This window comes from Equus przewalskii, chromosome 32 (assembly GCF_037783145.1).
Source record: "Equus przewalskii isolate Varuska chromosome 32, EquPr2, whole genome shotgun sequence".
Classification (NCBI taxonomy): Eukaryota; Metazoa; Chordata; class Mammalia; order Perissodactyla; family Equidae; genus Equus; species Equus przewalskii.
The window spans coordinates 17,310,036-17,336,900 of NC_091862.1; the positions used below are offsets into that span (position 1 = coordinate 17,310,036).

Genomic DNA, 26,865 nt, shown 5'->3' on the forward strand with positions numbered 1-26,865 from the left:
ATTTCTATCACTCCAGTAAAATCCAAGTGCCCTTTTTTTGAGGAAGATTAGCCCTGAGTTAACAGCTACTGCTAATCCTCCTCTTTTTTGCTGAGGAGGACTGGCCCTGAGCTAACATCCGTGCCCATCTTCCTCTACTTTATACGTGGGACGCCTACCACAGCATGGCGTGCCAAGCGGTGCCATGTCCACAGCTGGGATCCAAACCGGTGAACCCCGGGCCACCAAAGCGGAACATGCACACTTAACTGCTGTGCCACCGGGCCAGGCCCCAGGTGCCCATTTATAATTAATTCCTGGTCCCAGGGCAGTCTAGGCAACTCCTAATCTACTTTCTGTGCAACGGCTTTCCTTACACAGCTCTCTTTGTGCTCATGTACAGGACAGTTTCCTTCTCCACCTCAGAGGGGAATTGTGACGGCCATGGGCAAGCACATTTCAATGCTCAAATTTTGCCTCATTGCGTTTCCTGTCATTGAATCAATTTACACTCGGCTTTTCTTTAGTCAAATTTGTCAACAATTTTGTAATGGTTTGTGCTTTTCACATCTTATTTCCCTATGTGAAGGTCACAAACATATCCTTCTATCTTTTCTTCTTAAAGTTTTATATTTCACTTTCAGTCTTTCTTCCACCTAGGACTGGTTTTGGGGTGTGGCGAGGAATTTTTTTCTGCATGCGGACATCCTTTTCCTCTATCAGATTGCAGCGCATGTCCAGTTTCTGTTTCTGGGCTCTCTGTTCTGCTCATCTGTGCCTGTGCCCACACCGCAGCATCTCAGTTATTACAGTTTACAGCAAGTCTGGTATTTGGAACAGGACTGAGCTCCACAAGGCAGGGACTGCTGGCCATTTTGTCGGTTCCCAGCACCTAAAGCCACAGCACATGGTACACACTCGGTGTTTGTTGAATGAATGAAAGAATGAATGAATGAATGGTAGGCAAGTCTCTTCTCCCCTTGTTCTTTTTCTTTAGGGATGTCTTAGCTATCACTCGTCCTTAATTGTTCTGGATAAACGGTAGGATCAGCTTGTCAAGTCCCACAAAAAACCATATGGGAAATTTTATTAGAATTGCTTTGAATTTATAGATTTATAGATTAATTTGTGGAAAATTGACATCTTTATAATGTTGAATCTTCCCATCTGGGAACATGACATATCTCTCGATTTCTTTAGGTTGTCTTTTATTTCTTTTAATAATGATTTGCAATTTTCTCTACAAAGGTATGGGTGCCTATGTTACTGAAATTATTCCTGGGTACCTTGTTGTTTTTATTGTTATTATGAATTGGTTCTTTTGTCTTTATACTTTCCCATGGTCTATTATTGGTGAATTTATTTTTGTATGAGTAAATCTTGAATTCCTTGAATGCTTTGTCTACGTCCATTGAGATGATTACATTTTCCCCTTTAATCTGTTAATGTACACTTCTTTTAGAATTTTTCAACGTTGAGCCATCTTTGCAGATGGGAAAAGCCAGTTAATTTTCTCCATTAGTGCTGATTAATAAAAGTTTCTGCGATGATGGAAATGTTCTGCTTTGTCCAAGAGCATAGTCACTACATGTGTGGCTATCAAGCATTTGAAATATGGCGAGTGTGACTGAGGAACCGAACCTTAAATTTTATTCTTTTTTCTTTTTCTTTTTTTTTCTTTTTTGCTGAGGAAGATTCGCCCTGAGCTAACATCTGTGCCTATCTTCCTCTATTTTGTACGTGGGTTGCTGCCATAGCATGGCCACTGATGAGCAGTGCAGGTCCGTGCCCAGGAACCAAACCCATGAACCTGGGCCACTGAAGCGGAGCGTGTCGAGCTTATGCGGCTCGTGGCTGCCGTACTGCACGAAGTCCAGCCGTGCCTGGTGCTGGCCTGTCTGGGACCTTGCTCAGGGTTGATCTCCTGTGCTCTCCTGGCTTGAATGGACTCGTCGGGAGATGTGATAAAGAATGAAGACCATTGCTTTCCCTGGGGAATAACGAAAAAGCAACTGAAGCTGAACCCCAAATGCAATGCACTGAAAGTCACATGGTGGCCAGAACAGCCACGGTCCCAAGCTCTCCGGCTTCATGCTGCTTCTCACACCAGGGGGACTGCCCCCCCCCCAACATAACCAAACAATGCACAAACCCACATTTTGAGTGAAAAGCCTTACCATTAACTTTTCTTTGGAAAATAAGGTGCTCCATTATTAAAGTATACATTACGGAAAACTCAGGAGATGCAGAAAAATGACAAGGAAAAAAATCAACCACTTAACATTTTGGTGTATTTCCTTCTGATGTGCTTTCAAGATATAAGTTTTTTTGGTGGTTGTTGGTTTGCAGATGTACAGCCGAGATCATTCTCCAGCTATAATTAAAAACCCTGGTTTTCTTCTCATATTACAACGTGATCATCTCCTTGTCTTATTACAAACCTTGTAAACATCATCTGTTAGAACTACATAGTTGCTGCAGTGGAGAGACTATCATTTGCTTGACTTATTGCACATTCTTTCTTTCTCTTTTTTTGCTGCTACAAATGTAACTATCTTTGGCGTAAAGCGTTTTCACCATTCCAGAATTTACCCGAAGTGGAATTACTAGATGCGAGCAGAATTACAGATATCTTAAGGCCTCTGGCGCCTACTGCCGAGCTCCTTCCCAAAAAGGCTGCCGATTTCCGCCTCACAGGAAGGCAGAGGTCCCCCCCTTTACGGCCCCTCCCCGGCCAGAACTGTTAGAGAGAAACCCCAAGGGCCACCAGTGGCGCTGCGCCAGCCGTTGATAGGAGAGCAATCTAAACGCCAAATCTTTGATTGACATTTTTTCCATGTGTTTGCACTCACGTCATTTGCTTTGTTCAAGCAATTTACCTACTGGGTTCAGGGTCTTAGTGCCTTTTATTTATGCATTGTAATAATGCAATCCATATTAAAAATTGTAATCTTCTATTTGTTGCAAACATTTCCCCTCTGTTGGCTTTATAGAATTTGGCTGCTCTGATAGACTGATATTTCAAAATCTCTTTTTTTCTGCCCTTTCTTCTCCTCTGCCTGCCCGTGAGGCGCAGCAGCGCTGGTCGGATGACCCGTTTCCCACTCACGCCCCTCCGGTGGGCGACCTTGCCCCCAACTGAAATCATCACTGCCGGGGAGCTGCCTCTCCAGCCTGGACCACACCTCGGCGTTCAACGCCCCCGACAGCTGTGTTTCCATGACTCCCTGCTGTTGGGACTCAATACGCTCAAACCTGACGCCCTGACCCTCGCCCCACACCCCCTCTCTCCGTGTCCTGTCTCCACCATCTATCTGGTTGTCCCGCCAGAAGCTGGAGGCAGGCAAGGACTGACGCCCCCCTTCTCCACTTTATAACATCAAATATCTGGTCCATTCTGCTGCCCTCATCTCCACTGTGCCTGCTTCTGTGGAATCCCTTTCTGGATTATGTGGAACATTTTTTTCTCCCGAAACAATTTTTTTTTTCCAGGAAGATTAGCCCTGAGCTAACATCCCGCCCATCTTCCTCTTTTTGCTGAGGAAGACTGGCCCTGAGCTAACATCCGTGGCCATCTTCCTCTACTTTATATGTGGGACGCCTGCCACAGCATGGCTTGTCAGGCAGTGCATAGGTCTGCACCTGGGTGCATCTACCACTCAGATTTTATAAATGCTCACGTTAGCCATTAAATGCATCAACATTTTTAAAGGATGAGAATATGATGTGGTGGAAACCCTCTTTATGACTTTCTAAATCCTGTCATCCATCCTCTCTCCCTCAGGGGAACCACTATTCTAAAGCTGGTTCCTTCCCTGCTGTTTTGTATACTTCTGCCACATACATATAAGTCTGACAATACATAGCATTTTGCATTTAAAATGTTATAGAAGTGACACCAAATTTCACGTAGTCCTTCTGCCTGCAGCTAGCTCTTTTCACTTAACGTTCTGTTTTGGGTTGGAGCTCTGCTGGCACAGGTTGTTCCAGTTTATCTTAATTGCTGCACAGACTCCATGGTGTGAACTTACCCCAATTCACACATCTATTCCCTGCTTGATGGGCATTCAGGTTATTTCCTTCTTCTTTTTTTTGCATCACAAGCCATGCTGTGATAAACATTCTTGGACTCGCCTTCTCTGGCATCTGGATGGGCATCCATGGGGCACCCCCCCAGAAGCAGAACTCCTGACAAGACACATCGTCAGCTTCACGAGATCCTGCTAACTTGTCTTCCTGCAGAGTTTGAGAGCTTATTTTCCCACATTCTCACCAAAAAGGTATTGACAGCTTTTCCACTGTTGCTAACTGGATGGGTGTGAATCGCATTTCACTGCGGTTTTAATTTGCACCTTCCTGTTTACAAGCGAGGCATAGCTCCTCTCCCTCTGTTGTGTTCTCCTAGTCTGTGACTTGCCTCTGGGTGACTGTTGTCCCTACAATAGCCTTTTGCCCCCTCCAATCCTTTCTCTACACTTGCTGCCAGAGAGACCTTCTAGAAAAGGCAGCTCTGACTTATTAACAACCCCAGGGCTTCTCAAAGCTCCCCACTCACAACGTGGTCTCAGACGTGCACCCGCCAGCCATTCCATTCCTCTGCATTCAGACGATGCTCCCTTCATCTCTCTGGGCTCCAGGCTGCCTGGACTTTCGTTGTGCCTCAAATATGCCAGATTCTTTCCCACCACAGGGCCTTTGAGTCACAGTTTTTTTTTTTTTAAAGATTTTATTTTTATTTTTATGTACCCCAAGGCCCCCCGGTACATAGTTGTATATTCTTCGTTGTGGGTCCTTCTAGTTGTGGTATGTGGGACGCCGCCTCAGCGTGGTTTGATGAGCAGTGCCATGTCCGCGCCCAGGATTCGAACCAACGAAACACTGGGCCGCCTGCAGCAGAGCACGCGAACTTAACCGCTCAGCCACAAGGCCAGCCCCATGAGTCACAGTTTTTTGTGCTGGTGCCCACCTCCTCTCCAACTCCTGAAATTCTCCAAGCCTGGAGCAGTGTGGAACCCAGGGCCCTCCACCAGGGATGCCTCGCAGCCGGGCCAGTGCGCTCAGCAGCCTCCCTCCCTCAGGCCCTCACATCCCCCTGGAATCCGGGCCCCTGCGTGTCTTGTTTTCCACTGTGTCCACAGAGCCAGGCCCTGGGTGATGCATGAATGTCAACTGAGGAAGAGACTGAGGCTCGAAGCGCGTCCGCGACCTGCATGAGGCCACGTGACCGCCCCTTAGGGGTGAACACAGGAAGGCACCTCTGGACCAGCGTCCCCACCCTTCATGGAGGAGGTGTCCCGGGTGGGCGAGGAGCAGCGCCCCCGCGCTCACTTCCCCCGCAGTAAGGCCACCTTGTATCTGCTTTCCAGACGAGTTTTAGGTAAGATTTTGTTTGGAGAAAGAGTTCAGCTGCTAAGCATTTTTTTCCTAAAGATTGGCACCTGAGCTAACAACTGTTGCCAATCTTTTTTTTTTTCCGCTTTATCTCCCCAACTGGCCCCCCAACCCCCCCCCCCACCCCAGCCCGCCCTCCAGACTTAGTTGCATATCTAGTTGCAGGTCCTTCTAGTTGTGGCATGTGGGATGTCACCTCAATGTGGCCTAACTAGCAGTGCCAAGTCTGCGCCCAGGATCGAAACTAGGGAAACCCTGGGGCGCGCAGCGGAGCGCGTGAACTTAACCCCTCTGCCACGGGGCCGGCCCCTGCTGAGCGTTTTTTGAAAAGCCCTGCCTTGGGCCACAATTGGCTGCCAACCTGTTCCCCACAAATTTCTAGCCAGTGATGCAGGTGACAGAGGGGCAGGCTCCTCCCAGTGTGGGTGTGCGTCCCTCGGGCCAGAGTCCGCCTACCAAGTAGACCTGGAGTTGAGGGCGGTTGTCTCGGTTGCATAGGGAGGGTGAGCTCGTGGATTCTGGAAGTTTCCTTAGCCTTGGGACTGCTACTTCCTCCCTGTGGAGCACAGATCACGAGTCAATAAGGCTCGGTGCATAGTTTTAGGCAACCCCAGGAAGACTCCGGATGACGGAAAACCAGGAAGAGAGCATCTTAGCGACACGCCATATGGTCCTGAGCAAAGAGGCTGGTGTTGATTTGCATGAGGGAGGAGGGGAAGGGAGGAGTCCGGAGCATTACGTCTTTGCAACCCATCGTAAAGCAGCTTCTAAGACTGAGAACCGAAGGCAGCCGGGTTCAATGACTTGCTCAAAATCCTCTCCCTTTGCAGACACCACAGCTTCCTCTGGATCTAGAACATTCCCATGAAAAGCCAGCCATCCAGCCAGTGCTACATTATGCCTCTTAGGAAGCCGGTCCTTCCTTCCTACTGAATACTCGGGCCCTGGAAACATGGTTGCAGTTAAAGCTGTTACAAGACTACCCGGACTAACGAATGCACAGGCCTGAACCCCGGCCGAAGGAGGGAGTTCATCTGTGATCCTTTTCATCCTTGGTTTTTCTTGTGCTCTGCGCCCCCACGGCCTGAGAGCACTCAGTGTCCTCTTACTGACCCCGGGTGCTGAGATCCCTCCAGCGTCACCTGGACACACAGCATCCCAGGTGCGCGATCTCTCCACCCCACTTTCCCTCATTAAACTCGTGCACAGCGGCCCCGTCTCATCAGGCCCTTGCTGGATAAAAATGGATCGGAGTTGGGAGGAAAAGATATCAAGTTTCCAAATATGTCAAGGCTGGGAGCTATCACGGGATTTAAAAATACAAATAATGATGAACACCTGCCCCAAAGCTGCCTGCGGCCTCACCCCTCTGGACATTGTCATACCATCCCATACGCTTTTGGGGCTAATGAAGGCCTTTCTCACAATGGAGTTACACACCATATACACTCGGTGGCTTCAGAATGGTAAGAACCAAGTCACGATGCTACATTATTGACACTGGACTAAGAGGGCCTGAAAAAGTGTGGCTTTGCCAACCAGCTCAGGATTTCACCCCCCGGCCTTACTGAGATACTATAACACTGGGCAAGTTTAAGGTATACAGCGTGATGGCTCAGTCCACATGGTATATATCGTGAAATGATTACCACAATAGGGTTGGTTAACACCTCCATCACCTCACATATTTACTTTTGTGTGTGTGGAGTTAACATTTAAGATCTACTCTTTTAGCAACTTTCAAGTATACAATGCAGTATTGTAAATTACTGTCACCGTGCTGTGCATTAGATCCCCAGAACTTAATCATCTCACAGCTGGAAGCTTTTACCCTTAACCAGCATCTCCCCGTTTCCCCCACCCCCAGCCTGGGAACCGCCATTCTGCTGTTTCCCAGCTTGGCTTTTTAGATTCCACATGGAAGAGGACCACACCGTGGTCGTCCTTCTCTGACTTACCTCCCTTAGGCCAGCTGCGTTTTGAGTTGCTTTGCTGCCCCTGGCCAGGAGGAGCGTCCTGTCTCTGCCCGCGTGGAGCCCTCCTGGGGGAGCTTCTCAAGCTGTTCTTCTTTCACAGTCAACCGTCCTTGGAGCCCATGGCGGAGGAGGGAGGGGCCTTTTGCTGACCGCTGTGGAAACGCACCCCTCAGCTCTCTCCCTGCAGGAAGCTCAGCTGACAGAGCCCCCGCTGCTCCCCTCTCTGCATCCACCACTCTGCTGGTGCTGGGGTCACTTTTCCCACGAGCTGCCCCGGCCAATGGCAGCATGGAGTGCTCACTCAGACCCTTTCCCGAGAGACGCGCAGCTCCTGTCCTTCAAGACCACCCATTGGCCTGGCAGAAACTTCCTCAGGATGACCTGCAGTCTGAGACCCTTCCTCTTCGTCCTCCTTCCTGCCCTCTCCCTCAGGCGGAGGCCTGCACCGTGCCTACCTCCTCCTGCTTCTTCCTCCCTGATCCCTCACAGCATCTCCCCCAGCGCATCCCAGGCACATCTGACCCATCGTAGTGTTTCCCTCACAGAGGACGTGAACCAACACAAGTGGCACCAGGAGCGGTCCAAGGAAATAAGACGGGGTGAGGGGCAGGATGGCTCAGGGCCCAGACGGGCGTGCGATGCATGCATCGTGCCTGTGCACGGTGGCAGCCCCGTTGCTACAGATTTCACCAGTGGTGATCAGAGCAAAAGGTCCTGGTGGTGGAAACCATCCTTCAGAAGCGGGATTTTAACAGGAATAGAGTGCCTGCAGGGAGCAGGGAGTCCTTGGTGACTGCTAAGCTGTCTTGAGGCCTTGCAGAGGGATAACAGACTACGGGCCCTCATGAGCAGTTAAAGGCTAGGGGAGAGGCAGAGGGCCTCCTTACAAAGAGGCCCGTATTTCCTGCAGTGGGACGACTCACACAGCTGCACACTGGACTGAGGACCTGAGAGTCACAGAACTTCAGAGATGTTTACATATTCAGTCAAGGCAGGTCTGCCACGCTGCTAAGGTCGTTGCCCTGGCTGGGGAAACACGGCCCCCAAGCATGGGATGGGGACATCCGGCTGGAAGATGTCTGAGGATCCTGGCTCTGCAAGACGCCCCTAATCCCTCAGAACTTGCAGAAGTGGCCCTGTCCCTCTGCCGAAACAGACCGCAGGGGCCTCCATCCTGCAAGACAAGGCGTCCCCCTCAGGAGCTGCCAGGCTGAGAACTGGGGCTCCATCCGCACATCATATGGCTGCACACAGACGGCACCTGATCACGGAGGAAACTGACTATATTCCAAAGGAGTTGCCAGAACTAGCCAGCGTGTTCCAGCAGGAGCTAGGAGAGTATCTCTGGGTTTGAATTTCGAGAGGCTTGGTCAAGGGGCCTAGAACATGAGATTGGAAAAGCAAGAACTCCTCTGTTTGGAGCACTTTACGGGACTTAACACCCCAGCGAGGCCTCCGGGGGGGGGGGGGGGGTGGCAAACTTCTGCTGAGGTGGCTCTCAGAAGCCAGGAAGCGCCGTAGCCAACGCTGAGGGAGGTGAAAATGCCTGAGTCGCCCCAACAGATGGTCCAGGAAGGAATGAAGAGCCTGAGGGGAATGGTCATGCTGGAAAGTATATCTTTTTTATTTTATTGGGGTCATAATGGTTTATAACATTGTGAAATTTCAGGTGTACATTATTATTAGTTTCCGTATAGATGCATCGTGCTCACCACCAATAGTCTAATTTTTATCCATCACCATATACATGTGCCCTTTTGCCCCTTTTGCCTCCCCCCACCTCCTTCCCCTCTGGTAACCACTAATCTCTTCTCTTTGTTCGTGTGTTAGTTTATCTTCCACATATGAGTGAAATCATGTGGTGTTTGCCTTTCTCTATCTGGCTTATTTCGCTTAACATAATATCCTCAAGGTCCATCCACGTTGTGGCAAATGGGATGATTTTGTCTTTTCTGTGGCTGGGTAGCATTCCATTGTATGTATATACATATACACACCACATCTTTATCCAGTCATTGGTCGATGGCATTTGGGTTGCTTCCACATTTTGGCTATTGTGAATAATGCTGCAATGAACATAGGGGTGCATATGTCTCTTTGAGTTGTTGATTTCAACTTCTTTGGATAAATACCCAGTAGTGGGATAGCTGGGTTGTATGGTATTTCTACTTTTAATTTTTTGAGAAATCTCCATCCTGTTTTTCATAGTGGCTGCACCAGTTTGTGTGGAAAGCATATCTGATATGAGGCCAGAAGACCCACCAGAGGTGTTCCAGGGAGGGCCCTGGGATTACACTGAAGGCATCAGGATGCACTGGTGAGAAGCAGCCAGCATCACCAGGAAGATCAGGGGTGGTTTTCCTCCACAGCCCAGGGCTGATGGTAAAAGGGATGGTCAGAGCCAGGCTCATTAATATTCATTTCCCACCCCATGAGGTAATAGAGGCCAGGTAGCAGTACATGACCACCAGAAACCGGGAGGCTGCAATGACTGTGATGAGCAGCAAGATGCGAGAAGAGACCAGCAAGGAATCGTGGAGATGGTCATTAGAGTGTGGGCACCCAGTAGCGGTGCAGCTTAACATCCACAACAAGCAAGAGGTAAGAATGGAAGAGCGGAAAGCCAAGGGACGTTGACCAAAGAAAGTCATGACCCTTTCCTCAATTCCTGAACCAGAGTCTCTTTCAGATCCGGAACCCCTTAACTGAAGGGTAGCCATGTCGCTAGGGAGAAGGATCCGGAAACACCACAGCAAATGTGTACTGTAATGACTCCCCCAGTCCTTCCTTAAAGAGACGCATGGCCATTTAGTCAGGTGACTGTATACATGGGAAAGGACAATACTCAGGCATTTTGAGGACCACAGACACAGGGTCTGAATTGACATCGATACACGTGATCCAAGGTGTCACTGTGGCCCTCTGTTAGAGATGCGACTCACTGAGGTCAGATAATAAATGAAATTCTTGGCTAAAGCCTGGCTCAAAGTAACCCACTGGGTCCATGGACTCATCCAGTGATCATTGCCCTGGTCACTGAGTCTAATTGGAATTGACATACTTCGTAGCTGAAGTCACCACCACATTAGGTCCTTGGTTTGTGAAACCTTCCCCTCTCACCCCCACCATCCTCCCTCCTTGCTAAGAAAGTAAATTAAAATGATATTGCATGCCAGGGGAAATGACGGAGATTAGTAACCCTGTTAAAGACGTAAAGAGCGCAGAGATGGCGGTCCTTATCACATCTCCATTTAATTTTCAGTCTGGTCCCGGTAGAAACTGGATGGCTCCTGGAGATTGACTCTGGAGAACTCTAGGCCCAACCAAATAATAGTCCTAATTCCAACTGTTGTGTCAGATACAATATTGTATCGTATTAATACAAATTAATACGGCCTCAGTACGTGGTATGCAGCCATTGAATTGGCTAATGCATTCATTTCTATTCCAATTAGAAAAGAGAATCAGAAACAGTTTGCATTAACGTTGGATGGACAATATTCATTTACGGTTTTGCCTCAGGGCTTTGTTAACTCTCCTGCCTTCTGTCATGATCTAGTCCGAAGGGATCTGAACTGCCTGGCCCTCCCACGGAACATCACACTGGTCTCTTACACTGATGATGTCGTGCTGACCAGGTAGGGAGCAGTGTGACTAGCAAGCAGAGGCCTTGTAAGACTTGCTCACCAGAGGTGGGAGGTAAACCGTAGGCAGATCCAGGGACCCCCCACTTCAGGGAAGTTTTAAGAGGTCCAGTGGTCAGGGCCATGCCCAGGTATCTCCTTCAGGATAAAAGACAAATTGCTGTAGCTTGCATCGTCTATCACAAAGAAGAAAACAGCGCCTGCTAGGCCTCTTTGGGTTCTGGAGGCAACACATTTCACATCTACAAAGACTCCTCCTGCTTGTATACCAGGTGACATGAAAGGCTGTCCGCTTTGGGTGGGGTTAGAAGTAGAAAGCGCGTTCTATCAGGCCCAGGCTGCAGTGTAAGCAATCCCGCTGCTTGGACCACAGGATCCATCGGACTCTGGTGTTGAAGATGTTGGTGGCAGAACAAGCTCTGTGGGTGCAAGCTGAAAATGTGTGGTGGCTACATTGGGGGCGACCCTGAAAGGCAGTGGACAGGGACAGTCTTCCCAACGGGTGGAACTGTGAGCAGTGCACCTGGCCATCCATTCTGAGCGGAAGAAGTAGTCTGAGAGACTGTGTACTGATACCTGGGCAGTAGCCAGTGGCCTGGCTGTCTGATCGGGGGCTTGGAATGAAAAGGACTGGAGGGGCCGGCCCCGTGGCCGGGTGGTGAAGTTCACGTGCTCTGCTTTGGTGGCCCAGAGTTTCGCTGGTTTGGATCCTGGGCATGGACATGGCATTGCTTGTCAGGCCATGCTGAGGCAGCGTCCCACATAGCACAACTAGAAGGACCCACAACTAAAATATACAACTACGTACTGGGGGGATTTGGGGAGAAAAAGCAGATAAAAAGAGAAGATTGGCAACAGTTGTTAGTTCAGGGGCTAATCTTTAAAAAAAAAAGAAAGAAAAGGACTGGAAGATGGGAGACAAGGAGGTCTGGGGTAGAGGTGTGTTGTAGACATAAGGGAGCGGGCAGGAAACGAGATTTTTGTACACACGTATGTCTGCCAGAAAGCATCCACTACGGAAGAGGCATTGAACAACCAAGTAGACAAAATGACTTAGCTAAATGACATTGGTCAGCTTTTGTTACTGAGCCCCTGGAACTGGCATGATGGTCGCGTGAATGGAGTGGCCTTGGTGGTGTTGATGGAGGCTACGTATATGTATGCCTAGCATGGACTCTCACTTACCAAGCCCATCTAGCTCCTTACTGCCTCCAACTTTCCAACCGTCAGCACTGGAGACCAACGCTGAGTCTCTGATGTGGGACCCTTCCTCAAGGACAACCACCAACCCCCGAGAGCAAGTCAACCACACTTGGCCCATTCTGTCCTGGAATGGCCAGTGGTTCTTCCTCATAAGGACAGATACTTATTCTTGGTGTGGTTTGCCTTTACTGCCCACAGACCCTCAGCCAGCAGTGCTATCTGGGGGCTTCCTGAATGCCTGAACCATGGGCACGGAATCCCACCCAGCACATCAGGAGACAAGGGGATCCTCTTCAGAGAGAAAGGGGTGCAGGAGTGGGCCCTTGATCCTGAGCTCCACTGGTCCTACCACGTACTGCCCCTTCCGGAAGCTGCTGGCTTCGTGGAGCACTGTGCCTTGTAAAGGCACAGCCGAAACACCAGCTTAGCAGTAAAGCCCAGAAGAGATGGGGGGGCCGTCCTTGGAAACAGTTCAGGCATTAAGTCAGAAACCCTGCGTGGTCCTGTGTCCTCAGTAAGAGTACACGGGGTGGCTCTGGGGCCGTGACCACCCATGACCTAACAATGGATTGTGTGCCTCTCTTTCCTCGCCTTTGGGCTCTGCAGGGTTGCAGACCCCAGCCCAGAGGGGGAGTGCACTTTTGCCAGATGCACAGCAAGTCCCATGAACTACGAGGTACTGTTGCTTAGGGCACTTTGACTCCGTGTCCCCAGCAGCCAGCAGGTGAGGAGTCCCCATCATGATCAGCGGGGGGAGGCAGGGCTGCTTTTTTAAAAGTGGGGCAAGGAAGAATGTGTGTGGAGCCCCTGTGATCCACGTGGTCCCTCCTGGGACTCCCCTGCCTCACCGTCTGCAGCCCCCCAGGCTGTGAGGCTGTGGGAGCCAAGGACTCAGAGCCCTCAGAAAGGTGGTTAGGGGGACACCACCAGGGACCCCCAAGACCTGCCGAGATGACAGCTGAGGCTGAGGGGAACTTAGACAGGATATGGACGAGGGAGAGGCGAGGACCAGTCATGGCTCTGAAACCAACTGCAGTGACGGGGCTGTGGTTTGTCCCACCAACAGCCCTCCCCAGGCAGAGGCCAGCGGGAAGCCTGGAGGCGCTGCTCCCTGGACCCGCGTGAAGAGAGAGAGCTAAAGTGCAAGGCTGGACTGTGACAGCCGTGGAAGCGCCTGCTGGGACCGCCGCCCCAGCTGCCACCCCTGTGGCCCCATCACCATGTTTGTGCTGAGGCTTCCTGCAGGCTGTTCCAGCTGCTGACCCAGCACAGCGGGGCCCTAACTGAAGCCCATTCCACAGGGACATCGGGACCCTCTGACAGACACCACGGCTCGGCCTCCCCACGGCCCCGGCTGGAGCTCTCTCAAGTCCGTGCTGCAGCCCGAGAGTCTGCCTGCCCAGTTCTTGCCCGTCTTCCTTCCCCAGTGGTCAGCCGTGCATCATGCCCTCCGCCTCATCTCTCCTAATCCAGCCTCATCATCTGCTTCTTTGAGGCTGTGAACTAACAGAGATGCTCTTTGGATTTAAAAGCTCTACCGCTGGACCATTTCTCAAGGGGGCGAAGGTCTCTAAAGAAGTTTGAAAATATTAGAACAAAATCGATTTAGCTTTCTGGAAACTCAGTGTGCTGTCCTCATTTTTCTTATTTGCTACAGAGCCCTGAAAGATCCAGTATGGCCTGGGAATAGTTTGATGGCTGGCACTGAGAGCCACAGGCGTAAAAATCGCCCCCCTCACCCGACCCCGGGCTCCCCTGGTCCCCCACATGGACGTCCTCCTTAGGGTGACATCCTCTGAGCCAGTCGAGCTCACACTGCGGTGGTTACTGGGTAGTTTCTCCATCAGTGCTTTGTGAAGAGGGGTGGGGAGGGGTCTTACTCCAGTTTAAACGCCCTAACACAGCCAACACAGGTGGCGGGTGAAAGCCCACCATGGGAGGGACGTCATTCTCATGCAGGAGAAGTGATGGCATCACGTGGGTTTGCAAACAGTCCCTTCAGAGACGGAGCTGAGAGGTGACAGTGCGGAGGGTCTGGGTGCTGGCCGCTGCCCTGGGGCCCAGAACCCCTCAGTGGGGTCACCCATTTCCTATGAGCACATCAGGGGCTCTGAAGCCCGAGCGTGTCTGTGCTGTCTTTTGGAATTAACCAGAACTTTAGTCCTCCACTCGGATGATTTCTTTTGAACTACGGAAATATCAATGCTGTGAGAAAGTATTTCTGAAGGGAAAAACTGCAAACAGCTTAAACTTTTCTCTGTAAAGTTTTTTCCGGGTGAGCAATGTTTTCAGCTTAAAAAACGTTCCCTTGTAATTATGCCTCTGCGTGTATTCGTGCTTTTCTTGTGCGTTCCTTCCATTCTGTTTACTCAGCAGTCAGGAGCCGGGCCACAGAGGGCTCAGCCCACGAAAGATGCCCTGGCAATGTGCTGAGAAGCAAGAAAGCCTAGCCCAAAGGGAGAGGGCGGGTGTGGGCCGTTCCCGCCGCTCCCCCAACACTCACGGCAGAAGGGGGTCATCTTCACCCTCTGCTCTCTTCCTTATTAATAAGAACATTGAGAGACAGACAGTGAGAAAGAAACAAAAAATGACCTCAGATTTAGGAACCCATCCAACTGTGAGAAAAGAGCCTCGGATGCTGCTAAGCAGCGTCTAGAGCACCACGTACCAGCCTCCGGCGAGCTGACACCCCCAGCTGTTTACCTGCCCACTTCCCCTGCCACCTGCCTCAACCACATCACCCTGGAACCAGCTATGAGAGAGCAGCAGCTACGTTTTCGAGCTTTTAGCAGCGCCCTTGACTAACAAGGTTCTCTCCTATATGGCCAAAGCGGAAGCCAGGAAGGCATTAACATCTATAACCCTCCAGCAAAGGTGATGTTTGCTCACATTTAGACTTTTATTCTTCTGAATTTGAGCAGATACTACTAAAGAGAGAATCGGAAACCAAAATATAACAAGACCACTCTCAGAGCAACTGGGCAACACACAGAGAAGGGACACAACGGGGCAGAGGGCATGACAGGCAGTCCAGGGCCATGAGAGACACTGGGGACAGCTGAGGACAGGGCTAACACTGGGTCTTGTTCACTGTTGTCGCCCCAGAACCCAGAAGAACACTTGGCACATAGAACGGCATTTTTCGAGTGAATAAAAAAGAAATGCATCTCGTGGGGGAACTTGTTCTGTTTCTGCTTTTCCTCATCTGCCTTTCTCATGGGTGCTGGCTCATCAGGATGGGGGAGAAGGAGTGACACATACTAGAGGTTTCCTCTCCTAAAGCTTCTTTTAAAACTAATTTATTTCAATTTATATACAACAAAGCGCACTCACATAAACTGTGTAATTTTTATACAATAAAATGTACCCATTTTTAAATGAGTTTTGACAAATGGATACATCCATGTAACTTTGCCACAATCAAGATGTAGAACGTGTCCATCGCCCCAAAAGTTCCCTTGTGCCCCTTTCAATGATCGCTATGCCACCGCTCTCTGCCTTCGCCGCTATAGATTAGCTTTGCCTTTTCTATCACTTCCTGCCAATGAGATCATGCAGCAGGTGCTGCTGTGTCTGGCTGCCTTCACTCAGCATGATGCACGTGCCATTCATCTGTGTTGCTGTATCAGTATTTCTTCCCTCTTGACGCTGAGCAGCATTCCAGTGCACGGCTAGACCACAGGCTGGTCAGCCCTTCACCTGCTGACGCATTTTGGGCTGTTCCCAGTTTCAGGCTGCTGTGAATAAAGCTGCCATCCACATTCACCTTCAAGTCTTCAGGCGGACTGACATTTTCATTTCTCTTGGGCAAATCACCCAAATCATTTTCACGACTCATTTTTGCCTATCGAATTTAGTGCCCTCTTCATCGTCCTCCACAGAATGGTTCAGATTACCTTCTTGCTTATCTTCCCAGCCTGCACGCCTCCTGCAGCCCAGCCAGGCCACCGCAGACCTCTGCAGGGGCCCCCGAGTCCCCAGACCTCGCCAAGGCTCGCTCTTTTCTGCTGGTGGAGTATCTTCCCAGCCCTGCAGATTCGCACCTACCGTTCGTGTGTCATCTCATCACAAATTGTCCTTGACTCAGGCATTTGAAGCCGTCTCTCCCTCCCTGAACTTCGTGCCTTTGTACGCCCTCGCCTTATGTTGCGTTACAGTCAGTTCTCGTCACTTAAGGTCGTTCTCTTCTCTGAAGCCTCCATGACACTGAACCACGGCTCCCAGGGCAGATACAGGCTTAGGTTCCCACGAGCCTCTGGTCACAACATTTTCATCAATCAATCGATAGTGACCTTCTTTTCTACGTGTCTGTTTAAAGACGCCCTATTCAACATATATGGTTGACTCACTCCATCGAGCCCACAGGCGACGCCAGGGCTCGGCCCGAACGAAGCTCACCCAACACGCGCATCTTCCCCACGAGGCACGTGGCGCCGGCCTGGTCTGGGGACACTGGACCGCACCCCCGCGCTGCGCTTGGGGGTTATTTTAAACAGCAGAATCACCCGGAAAAAGCACAAAAATGTGAAACCGTGGCCCTAAATAGACGGTAAAGAAGGACACTTGTTTACAGGGGAGCGCTGAGACGAGGCCGAGTGCTGCCACCTGGGCTGGGAGCGGGAGTGTCAGGCGACTCAGATTTGTCACTCTCTGTGCCGCCCACAAACGCCTAGGGAGCAGGCAAATCCACCAACTGGGCGGAATCCGGAGTAGTGAAGCTCGCCTGCGCTCTCATACCTACTGCTCATTCTAAGCTCTAAGGGGTGACTTTCCCTCCCATGTACCTAACACTCCGCCTGGCCGATGGGAGCATCGCGATAGTGAGAAGCACCGAGGGAAGGAATAGAAAAAGTTACACGAGGTCACTACATCTATCAGGTACCTTAGGATTTGTTGTGTGCCTGCTACGTGCCAGGCCCGCGCCAGGACCAGGGTATTCAGTGGTGAACAAGACAAGAGAGCCTGTCCTCACGCACAGGAACAAGATCAGGAAGACTAGCAAGAGTTGAAATGTCACATTTCTCTTCAGATGGAAAGATGATTCTGAGGTTGAGAGCTGATAACTCACAATAGCTACCTTGGAATAAACAGGAATAAAAATCAACTTGCAGCCCCTACGAGAGCCTGCAGGCGGCACACTGTGGTGATTAAAAGCAAGACTGGAGTCAGACTGCTCAATTTTATTTCTCATTTAAAATTTTTTTTAAAGGTATGCTTTTTGGTGAGGAAGATTGGCCCTGAGCTAACATCTTCCTCTTCTTCTTTTTCTCCCCAAAGCCCCAGTACATAGTTGTATATCCTAGTTGCAAGTCCGTTCAAGTTCTTCTATGTGGGATGCTGCCACAGCATGGCTTGATGAGTGGTGTGTAGGTCTGTGCCTGGGATCCCAACCCACGAACCCTGGGCCACTGAAGCGGAGTGCGTGAACTTAACCACTATCCACAGGGTCGGCCCCAAGAATGTTCAATTTTGAATTCTGGCCCGCGTCTTACTAGCTGTGTGACCTTGGGTGAGTTAACCTCTCTTTGCCTCAGCTCCTTTTCTGTAAAATGAGAATATTATTTCATCTACCCCTTTGAGCGAGCGCCCCTAACAGGTGACACGCAAGTGTGGGGAACAGCACTAGCCCACTTTCTGAAGGAATCGGGACGCCGAAGGCCTGTGTCCAATTCTAATTCACAGGACATGGTAGAGGAAGCTGGGCCCTAAGGACAGGAAAATAGATGTTATGGGGAAGGACTGAAGTAGTTACTCTGTTTAGAGAAGACAAAGCTGAAATGTTACTAATCTGCATTCTTTAAGAAGGGAAGGGAATTTTTTTTCTCAGTATCATGCCTGGAGAAAACAGAAAATACAATCAATGAGACTTATTACAGTAATAAAATCCTGTTACTTGTGGATGGATGACTATGTCAAAATGCTGTGAAAACAGAGGCCTTCTCCGACCCTAGGGGGTCCTCAGGGCTGCCGCCCGCAGCAGACGTGGACGACGGGGCGGGCAGGCTCAGGGAGGAACTGGCAGCCGGTCCGTGGCTTTCGGGGAGTCCTGCTCATTCTCCAGTTCACTTGTCTTAGAACGGGGGGCCGTTTGCCTCCTGTGACGTGAAGCCAGTGCATTTAACTCTACCATATTAATGGTCACGAACAGTAGAAAAGAGAAAGAGTGTGGTTAACAGAGAGGAATACGGGTGGCAAGTTTCAAAAACTTTGCTGTATGTTTCTGCCGATTGATACTGAATAGAACTACGCTCTGGGGTACTCCACAATCTTAACAAAAATCATCTGTTATCATTCACTGGGATGAAACTGCTCACACTGCCTCTCATTCAGTAGCTCAGCAGAGCCTGGTTGCCTGGGTTAGTTAATGAGCGTTCTAAGATGTGTGTACTGTTGTTCTGTTACAAAAAAACCCTGGCACTTCAGCAAAATGGCTTGTGAAATAATTCTATTAAACGCCAAAAAGGTAGTAATTAAGACTTTAAGCCAATTCACGTACTAAAACGTATGCTTGTTTCATGGCCTCATTACACAGGGGGTGTCTTGGTTACACACCCAATTCACAAACATACAAATAGTGTCTGCTCTCCGCTCTCATCCCTCTGGTCAGAAGCCTGCCTTTCCACCTCTTTCTCGGGAAAGGGGAGGAGAGAGTTCTTACACATTTTGCATTCACTTTCTTCTTTCTTTCTTCTCTTGACTAGTTTTCTCAGGAAAAATATTCTCCCATGTCCCTCTCTGCTTCGAGTGTGAGAAAAAAAAATCAATCCTCATCATGTCTAAGAAGCAACTCAAACGTCTGCATGCAAAAGGAGGTTTAAGCTTTGAAGCAAAATTGGATTTAACAGAATCAGGAGCCCCAATTTCAAATGCCAAATACTGCATTTTCCAGAATATACACAAAGGGGTATGTCATAAAACCTACCCAAAATGGAGAGGGCAAAATAGCAATGAATGCCAAGCGGGCAGAAAATACAGCAAGTGCCACGAGAAGGTGCAGTTTGCCAAGGTCTCATAACCTTGAAACTTGACCTGATCCCTGAAGGATTAAACTTAAATAGGGAGAGAAGGTAAATGGGATGGACAAAAGCACACTGGCGGGGATGTGCAAGACCTATTAAAGGAAGTGATTAGGCCAACTTAGTGTTAGGTACACCATATAGACAATAGAGTAGTCTGTTGGACAGTAACAAACCATCCCGAAGAGACAGGTAAGGAACAGACTCCAGGAGCTTTTGAGTAAGCCCAGTTGGCAATGCAGAAACAACGCAGCTTTCTGATTGGGACGGCGTGGACACGTGCTCTCTCTCTAGCCGCAGCGTGCAGGGTCAGAGGAAGAGGCTGGAGACAGGAGAGCTGATTAGAGCAGAGTGAACAGGCTCTCAGCTTACGAAGAACCGATGGCCAGGCTCACAGGTGGGAGTGAAAGCTCTTTCTCTCAAAATCTCTAAAAGGCACTTGCATGGTGAGGATACGCCAGGACCGGTTCACTGTGTTCTGAGGATCAATGAACATTTCTGGAATGCACACCAGTAAGTTGTACTGGTTCTGCTATGTGGTTGGGGTCAGAGGAACGATGTACTCCTGCCCTCAAAAGGGGAAAAACAGGGAGCAAGGAAGGAGGGGGGGGTTCTGTAAAAGGAGAGGCTAGAGGGAGGTGAGTGATCCCTGGGTCAATTTTGGGCTTAAAACAAATACGCAGATGTGCAAACGCTGGGTTAAGTCCTCTGAAGAAAGTGTTTATTTCCCTGGAGAAATGATTTGTTATGCTCCATCATAAAACAGACATTCTTTAGAAGGCTGGACATGCATGAGAAATAGAACACACCTGACCTTTGATACTTTCATAATCTTTGCAAAGCAGACCACCTTTTGATAAGGTAAAGAATTTGATTGCAGTGACTGAAATTCCAAATTCTGGTCCGCTGAGATGTCCCTAGACCAATTCAGAGAAATAAATAGCGAACTTACCATTCTGTTCATTAACACTGTGGAGAAAAATGCCTTAAAACTCATTCATGCAAAACCATGACCTACTGCTTTAGGATGATCTGGTTCCTAGCCAGAGACCATCGGCTCAGATAGTTGCACCTTAGTCCCCTTAACACCCCGTGAGCTGGGTTTAACATTAACGTATCATCTTCATTTAACAAGACAAGGAAATAAAAGCAAAGAACTATCCTAGGGTCACAGAGTAAAAATGGGCAGATGCCTGAATTGCACCCAACTGGCCCGACTCTTAAGATTTGAGCAGTCTATCTGGGAAGCAGGTGCCAGAGAGTCCACAATGCAGCCGCTTTCACAACCTTTCTAAGTAGCTAGGTCAATCAACGAACTACTACAATGTTAACACCGCAATTCTATTTTTGAACCCATAAAACAGGAAGAAATTTATAATGGCCAAGACAACGCATTTCCAAGCGTTTTTACATGATTAACTACATCCCCTTAAAACAAACAGCCTACTAGATACCGAGGGGGAGAAAACCCAATCTAACAAATAAAAAGCTAGAAAATTGTGTTTCCTTTAAAAGTTTTTTCTCTTAGTTGCCTAATGTTTTCAGATGGAAGCAGTAAAAATTAAAATGCAGCCCTGAGCCGTTTCACCTTCAAGTAAAATGGATATAACAATTGTAGCGTCTAGACACTGGAGCCAAAGATATGTTCACTTGTCATAGAGAAATAAAAGTATTTTGTATTATTATATGGCAAACTATGGTAATAGTTGGCTTGAGACTTTAAACCTTGAATGGCCTTTGGTGTCACTACAGATTTAATCTTAATTTCTAAGGTAATACAGCTCACTTCAATTACTCATGGGCTGAATATTGTATCTTACACTGTTCAGTAGAATCTCCCATCAACATTAAATCGGGATAGAGGAAACTGATGAAATGTCAGTTAACGTTGCTGTGCATACATGCTTTGATTAAAATACAAGTTTACAGTTAACAGCTCACACGGCTTTGAACTATCTATGGGCAAGACTTTCTGCACAATTCCAATTCTCTAACATGGTCTATTAATACTAGACTGGGCAACACTTTGTGAGAATAAAAGCCCTCCCGAGAAGCCCAGGTCACATGAACCGCTAAGCGCCCCTCCCCTCTGCACACAGCGCACATGAGCCCCCAAGGGCAGTGGGGGACGAGAACCAGAAGCCCATCGCTGTGTTCTAACGCAGTCACCCTCCGGACCAGCACCGTGGGCAGGCCTCTTAGTCCCTGGCACGGAGTACTTCTGTCCCACTGGGTCTACGAGCCCAACCAAGGCAGGGCTTTCCAGTCAGGTCATGAAGAGCAGCACGTGCCGCTTTGCTCTTCTCAAGCTCAGAAAAACGGAAGTCATAATTTTTTTGAAAACTCTTAATATAAAGGCTCTCTTCAAGAGAAGGACTACCATCCTTGGCACCTACATATTATGTGACAGACCAAATACTAACAAAATGACTATTTAGGCTAAATGGCCTAAGAAATCACGTTTTCAACAATGGCGTAAACTTTAAAAACCCAAAAAGAAATGCAAGGAAAAGCCAAAACAAACTATGAAAAAGGAAGTAATATTCATTTGTTCTGGCTCAGCTGAAACATGGCTGCTTTCTTTCCTCACTTAAAAAGAAGCCTGGGGAAAGTGATACAAATAATCCAAGAAATGCAGTGAAATGCCATGATGTCATGAGAAGACTCCAGAAAATGAGTTTTCTCTGATTTCAATTAACTGTCAAATGTTCTGCTGGGGTATAAATTATCTCCTGTCCCACAAACTTTAAAAACAAGCCACAAAATCCACATTAGAATATAAGTTTTTTAATTTTTATAAATAACTTATCTGTTACAAAGATAGTTTACCCAGCTAAATCACAAAACCATCAACTCAAGATATCCAAATTACGTTTTATTAATAAAACAAGTAAAAACTGATTGATCAATCTTCACATAGAACTGCAGATGAAGCTGAAAAACAAGGCCTGTTTTTAAAATGAAACGCATCAAATGTAAGGGCTGTGGGTCTATTGTCTCGTTAACTAGGATTGTCGTATTTCTTCCCATATACAAAACTCAAAGCCTGGAAGTCAAGGCTTTGACATTCAGATAGATCACCTGTAATAATCCTGTTTATTTAAAACTATCCATTTGCAGACATTGGCATGGCGGCAGTCCACATCATCTCCTCCCTGGCTGCATTTCAGCACTTCCCTAACCCTTCTAAGCACTGATATAGAATTCCATAGTTCTGTCTCTCTAAATGCATACTGTTATTTCTTTGTCTTGATTTCATTTAGTTATATACATTCCTGATCATCTGAATATTTATTTTCCTTATAAAAATATATCATCAAAATAAAGAGATGCTTGAGGTTGCTTCAGTGTTCAAGTTTGCTTGTTTTTCTTTTTTCCAGCTTTTCTTCAGTTGTCCTAAATACAACTAACCTTGTTTTATAAATACACATGATACTGTCACCAAGTCAGGTTTAGAAACGAATTGCCCCAACAGTAAAGCATTTAAACTTCTCTCCAGAAAAAGGGCTGTAGGTACTGCTGCTGTGGCTGGTTTGGAAACGGGACTTTCCCCATAGAAATCTCCTGTGACAGTTCTGTGGGACACCAGGCAGACGAAGGGAGCTTAACCTTGGTGCTCTGTCGTGGGTTAAAATATCTTTTGTTTTAAGCTTCCCTGTGGAAGATAAAACACTGTGTGGTGTCACTCACCGCTAACGTCAGTATATAGTGTGGCCTACAGACCTAAGTCCCGTAACAGTTTCTGCATTCACTGTGCAGCATCTGTACGTCTTCATAGAACATCGGCACTCAGGAGGGCAAAGTACAGAGTAAGTAGAGGAAAGTTATTTTGTGCATAGTTTCATTTCATTAATGCTTTTTTATTTTAAGGCATTGCTTCTCGCAGGTAAGGCTTAAAAAGGGACATGATCGTGCTTAATCACTAAAAGGAAAAAAGAAAATTAGTTAACAAAAGACTATTACACTATACATATAGAAATATAAGAAAATAATAAAGAAAAGAGATCCCTTAAAGCAGACTTGAGAGATCTGTACAGTAGGAAAAGCTTCGGGATGTTTCACTGCACGTTTGTACAGACAATGCATGCTGCTTTCCTTTCCACCTTCAGACCCTAGATGCTGGCTTCACAGAGCGGAGGCGTTTCAGGGAAGACAAAGACAAGGCCAAGAGTACCACAGACGTGTGAAGTTCTCTCCATCCACTGGCGCTATGCGGCAGCAGAGTTCTAAAGAGTTAAACCTTGCTCCTTTTCTTCATGTTTGTAGTGTTTCACCGAAAGCTTTAAAAAAAACAGCCATCGTTCTAGTCCTTCCTCCTGTCAAAATTCAGTAGTGACATGAGGGGAAGCAGGTACTGGGAACAGCTCGCATTAACAGATCGAGAATTATCCACAACGGGCTACTGGTAACACTGTACATGGTTAGGCAGCGGGCAACCGAGTCTTCCAGCAGATGACTTTTCATGTGATGAATTTCAACTGCCCGTGACATTAGACTGAGGTATTATTAGCTCTGTGGGCTGACATTTAACATTAGCACAACACCATCTTGTCGCACCTTCAATTTGAGAAAATCCTATGTAGCAGTGAAACTTTTCCCCTGATGCCAGCCTAGTTCCTTGAACTTCAGATGTGGTTTCAGAGCAGATACGGGGCCTTTTGGCTCAGAAATGCCTTGGCATCTCACACTGTTCACAGCGGATTAAGGCTGGATGGTTCAAAAAAGTACAGGCAGTACAATTCCACTGAGCCCCCTCGTCATCCTCTGTGTCTTGAGTCTTTGGTGTTTTGATGGTGGACCTTTGATCTGCAAGGAAGCAAAAAAATTATTTTAGAAGCAAAAATCCCAAAGTTATAAATTACTGGCAACTTTAAACACTGTGTACTACACAGCTGCAAGCAGCCTGTTAACTAAATGGAGCGTCTAGCTGAAAATGACATACATGCTTGACCCTCACCAACCTCTTTCAAACTGGTACTTCTCTGCTGGGGAAGAGCAACATGGACATCACATAATCACATCAATATTTCCTTAAAGGGGAAAAGTGCATCATTCTCTACAACTTATAGCAGGAGAAAAGGGAAATCAACTCATATGGTAACTAGTAGCAAAGATTCCCATGTCACCTAAGATTGAGAGCAGGTGTCCTACTACAAAGCAATATGGACAGTGAAATTTATGTCTCCTTAAAATTAAGAGTCTCTTTGCCCAGTAACTTATATTTCTGTTTTATACCAGGAACAAAGTTTTCGTTAAATGTTCTCTCTCTCTTGAAAACATAAGGCTGAACAACACAAATGAAATATAAAGAACTAATTTCCAAAATCTTATTTAACTATATATAAACGATAGACCCTGGAGAAGTAAAAACCAGTGTAAAGATACTACTCTACTTTATTTGTAATTTCATTTTTAAGTCATAGTTATTACCGAGCAGCAGAAAGGATACCAGATTGAGGTTTGGGGGAACGAAGCTCTGCTCTCGGCTCTGCTATTAAGGCCTGATTCCTCTGCTCTGTGATCTTAGAAAAATCACGCATCCTCGAAGTTTAACCTTTCTTACTTATAAATAAAGTCACTGCAGCTTTACAAAGCCAATGTTCTAGAGTGTTTGCATGGATAGAAGTATCTGAAATATAAGAAATAACGATATTCCTCCAAGGTTGTGTCTAAAATAAAATTACACTTATGAAACTTTTTCTCTGGGGGTCCCATTATAAATTGAGCGCAGTCGTCCTAGAACTTATTGGGGAGGTGTAAAGTACGAGGAGCGTGAGCTGTGGGCCTCTTGGTCGAGGTTTATAATCTAGAGATTCCAACTACGTTAAAATAATACATGCTGCTTGCGAATTCTACCTCTCTACTGAGTCAGAACTAAATGTTCACTTTTCTGCTATTTTAAAAGACAAACTATTGTATCGAGGAGATGAAAGTACAGAAAGCTTTTATAACAAATTTACAATAATCAAGTGATGCTTGGTACTCTGACACATTTAGCAGCACCCTATTTACTAATTAGTCATAAAGAACATTTTACTGCAAAATTCCAAGCTTTAGGCATTGGTCACAATTTTTAGGCATCATCACAATTTTTGCCAAAAGCATGCACAACTTGAGAGTATTAATTATATAGTAATTCTCTTTAAACAATTATTTTACAACAAATGTCTAATTAAGGCTTATTTAAGTAAAAATATTTGAAAAATTGAGGGTCTGACAATACTAGTTAGTGTCCTCTAAAACACATTAAAACAAATGCAGTAAAAAAAAGTTTCACTTTTTTTTCCATCTAAAATTATTTCACACTCCATACTTGGGAAATTTTTTTTAAAATTTAACAAAACTTTTTATTTTTCCTTCTTCTCCCCAAAACCCCTCAGTACATAGTTGTGTATTCTAGTTGTGGGTCCTTCTAGTTGTGACATGTGGGACGCCACCTCAGCATGGCCTGATGAGTGGGGCCATGTCCGCGCCCAGGATCCGAACCGGCGACACCCTGGGCTGCCCAAGCAGAGTGCACACACTTAACCACTGGGCCATGGGGCTGGCCCCCATACTTGGGAAATATTTTAATGATTGTTTTAATCTGGGCATCCATCCTACTTAACAGAATTTTGGTCTCACTTAAGCATTAGAAAACATTCCCACTTGGTACGTTTTTAGTAAAATTCTTGTCTATCCTCTTTGTTTAACTACAGAGGTTTTTTAGGAAGGGGGACCAGTCAATCTCTATTGACATTTCAATCTCTAAAATGCCAGCATCTTCTTCACTAAGTAATACCTAAGGTAACCAATAGGGGACCTAGAATTTTTTTTTTAATGAAAAATCTCCAACCATTTTCTTACATCTGCAAATCTCATTTTGTACTTAGAATTATGAATCTTTTTATTAATGGCATTTCGAAACTAAATAACCACCAGAAGTGAAAAAATAGGAACTTAGATTGCAAAGGATGACTTGTGATTTCTACACTTAATTTTAGCTGTTTAAAAAAACTGCATTGTGAAGTAGAATTGACTTTAAGAACCAAATAAACCTCTCTAAATGAAACTAATAACTCCCTATTTTAGCCTTAAGGCAAAAATGATTGTTTCTTTATTTCTCCCAAAACAGCCAGCATCCAAGCTTCTATCTTTTGTGAAAAAGCTTTTAAGTAATAGATTTTTTTTCTTACTTTTTATCGTGGAAAATTTCAAATATATACCAAAGTAGAGAGAATAGTAAAACGAACCCTCAATATACTTCTCCTGCTTCAGCAATTCTCCAGACCAATCTTACTTCATTTACATTCCATCTCCCTCCCACCCTCAGGATACAAGTACTGGATTATGTTGAAGCAAAACAGGAATCTTTTAATAAGAAAAATTCTAGTTTTTGAAAGAGAGTATCAAGATTACATTAAGGCCACTCATTCAGAGTCTCAAATGCCCACTTCGCGTATTTGAAGGAATTGGGCTACGCCACTGTTTCCTTTACTCAACTAACATCCCAACAGCACCCAGTGTCTGAACGCTCGCTTACTGTGCCAAATGCCCAAATCTCATTTTTGTTCCTCTGTAATGACAGTTCCTTACATTCCAGCTAACTATGTTTAAAAACATTTAAATCAAAAAAATATGAAGATACAGCTAGGCCTAATTAAATTATACTTAAAA

The 26,865-nt window shown here is 46.9% G+C and overlaps 1 protein-coding gene across 4 annotated transcripts in view; it reads right to left on the reverse strand.

The window, feature by feature from the left end:
- Positions 1–21,980: 21,980 nt before the first annotated feature.
- Positions 21,981–26,865, reverse strand: part of TAB2 (TGF-beta activated kinase 1 (MAP3K7) binding protein 2) — a 78,828-nt gene continuing 73,943 nt past the window's right edge. For all 4 annotated transcript variants that reach the window (XM_070602959.1, XM_070602958.1, XM_070602960.1 and 1 more), the window contains one exon: positions 21,981–24,015. In XM_070602959.1, coding sequence (XP_070459060.1) covers positions 23,873–24,015 — 143 coding nt within the window. In that variant the 3' untranslated portion in view covers positions 21,981–23,872. The remainder of the gene's footprint in view (positions 24,016–26,865) is intronic.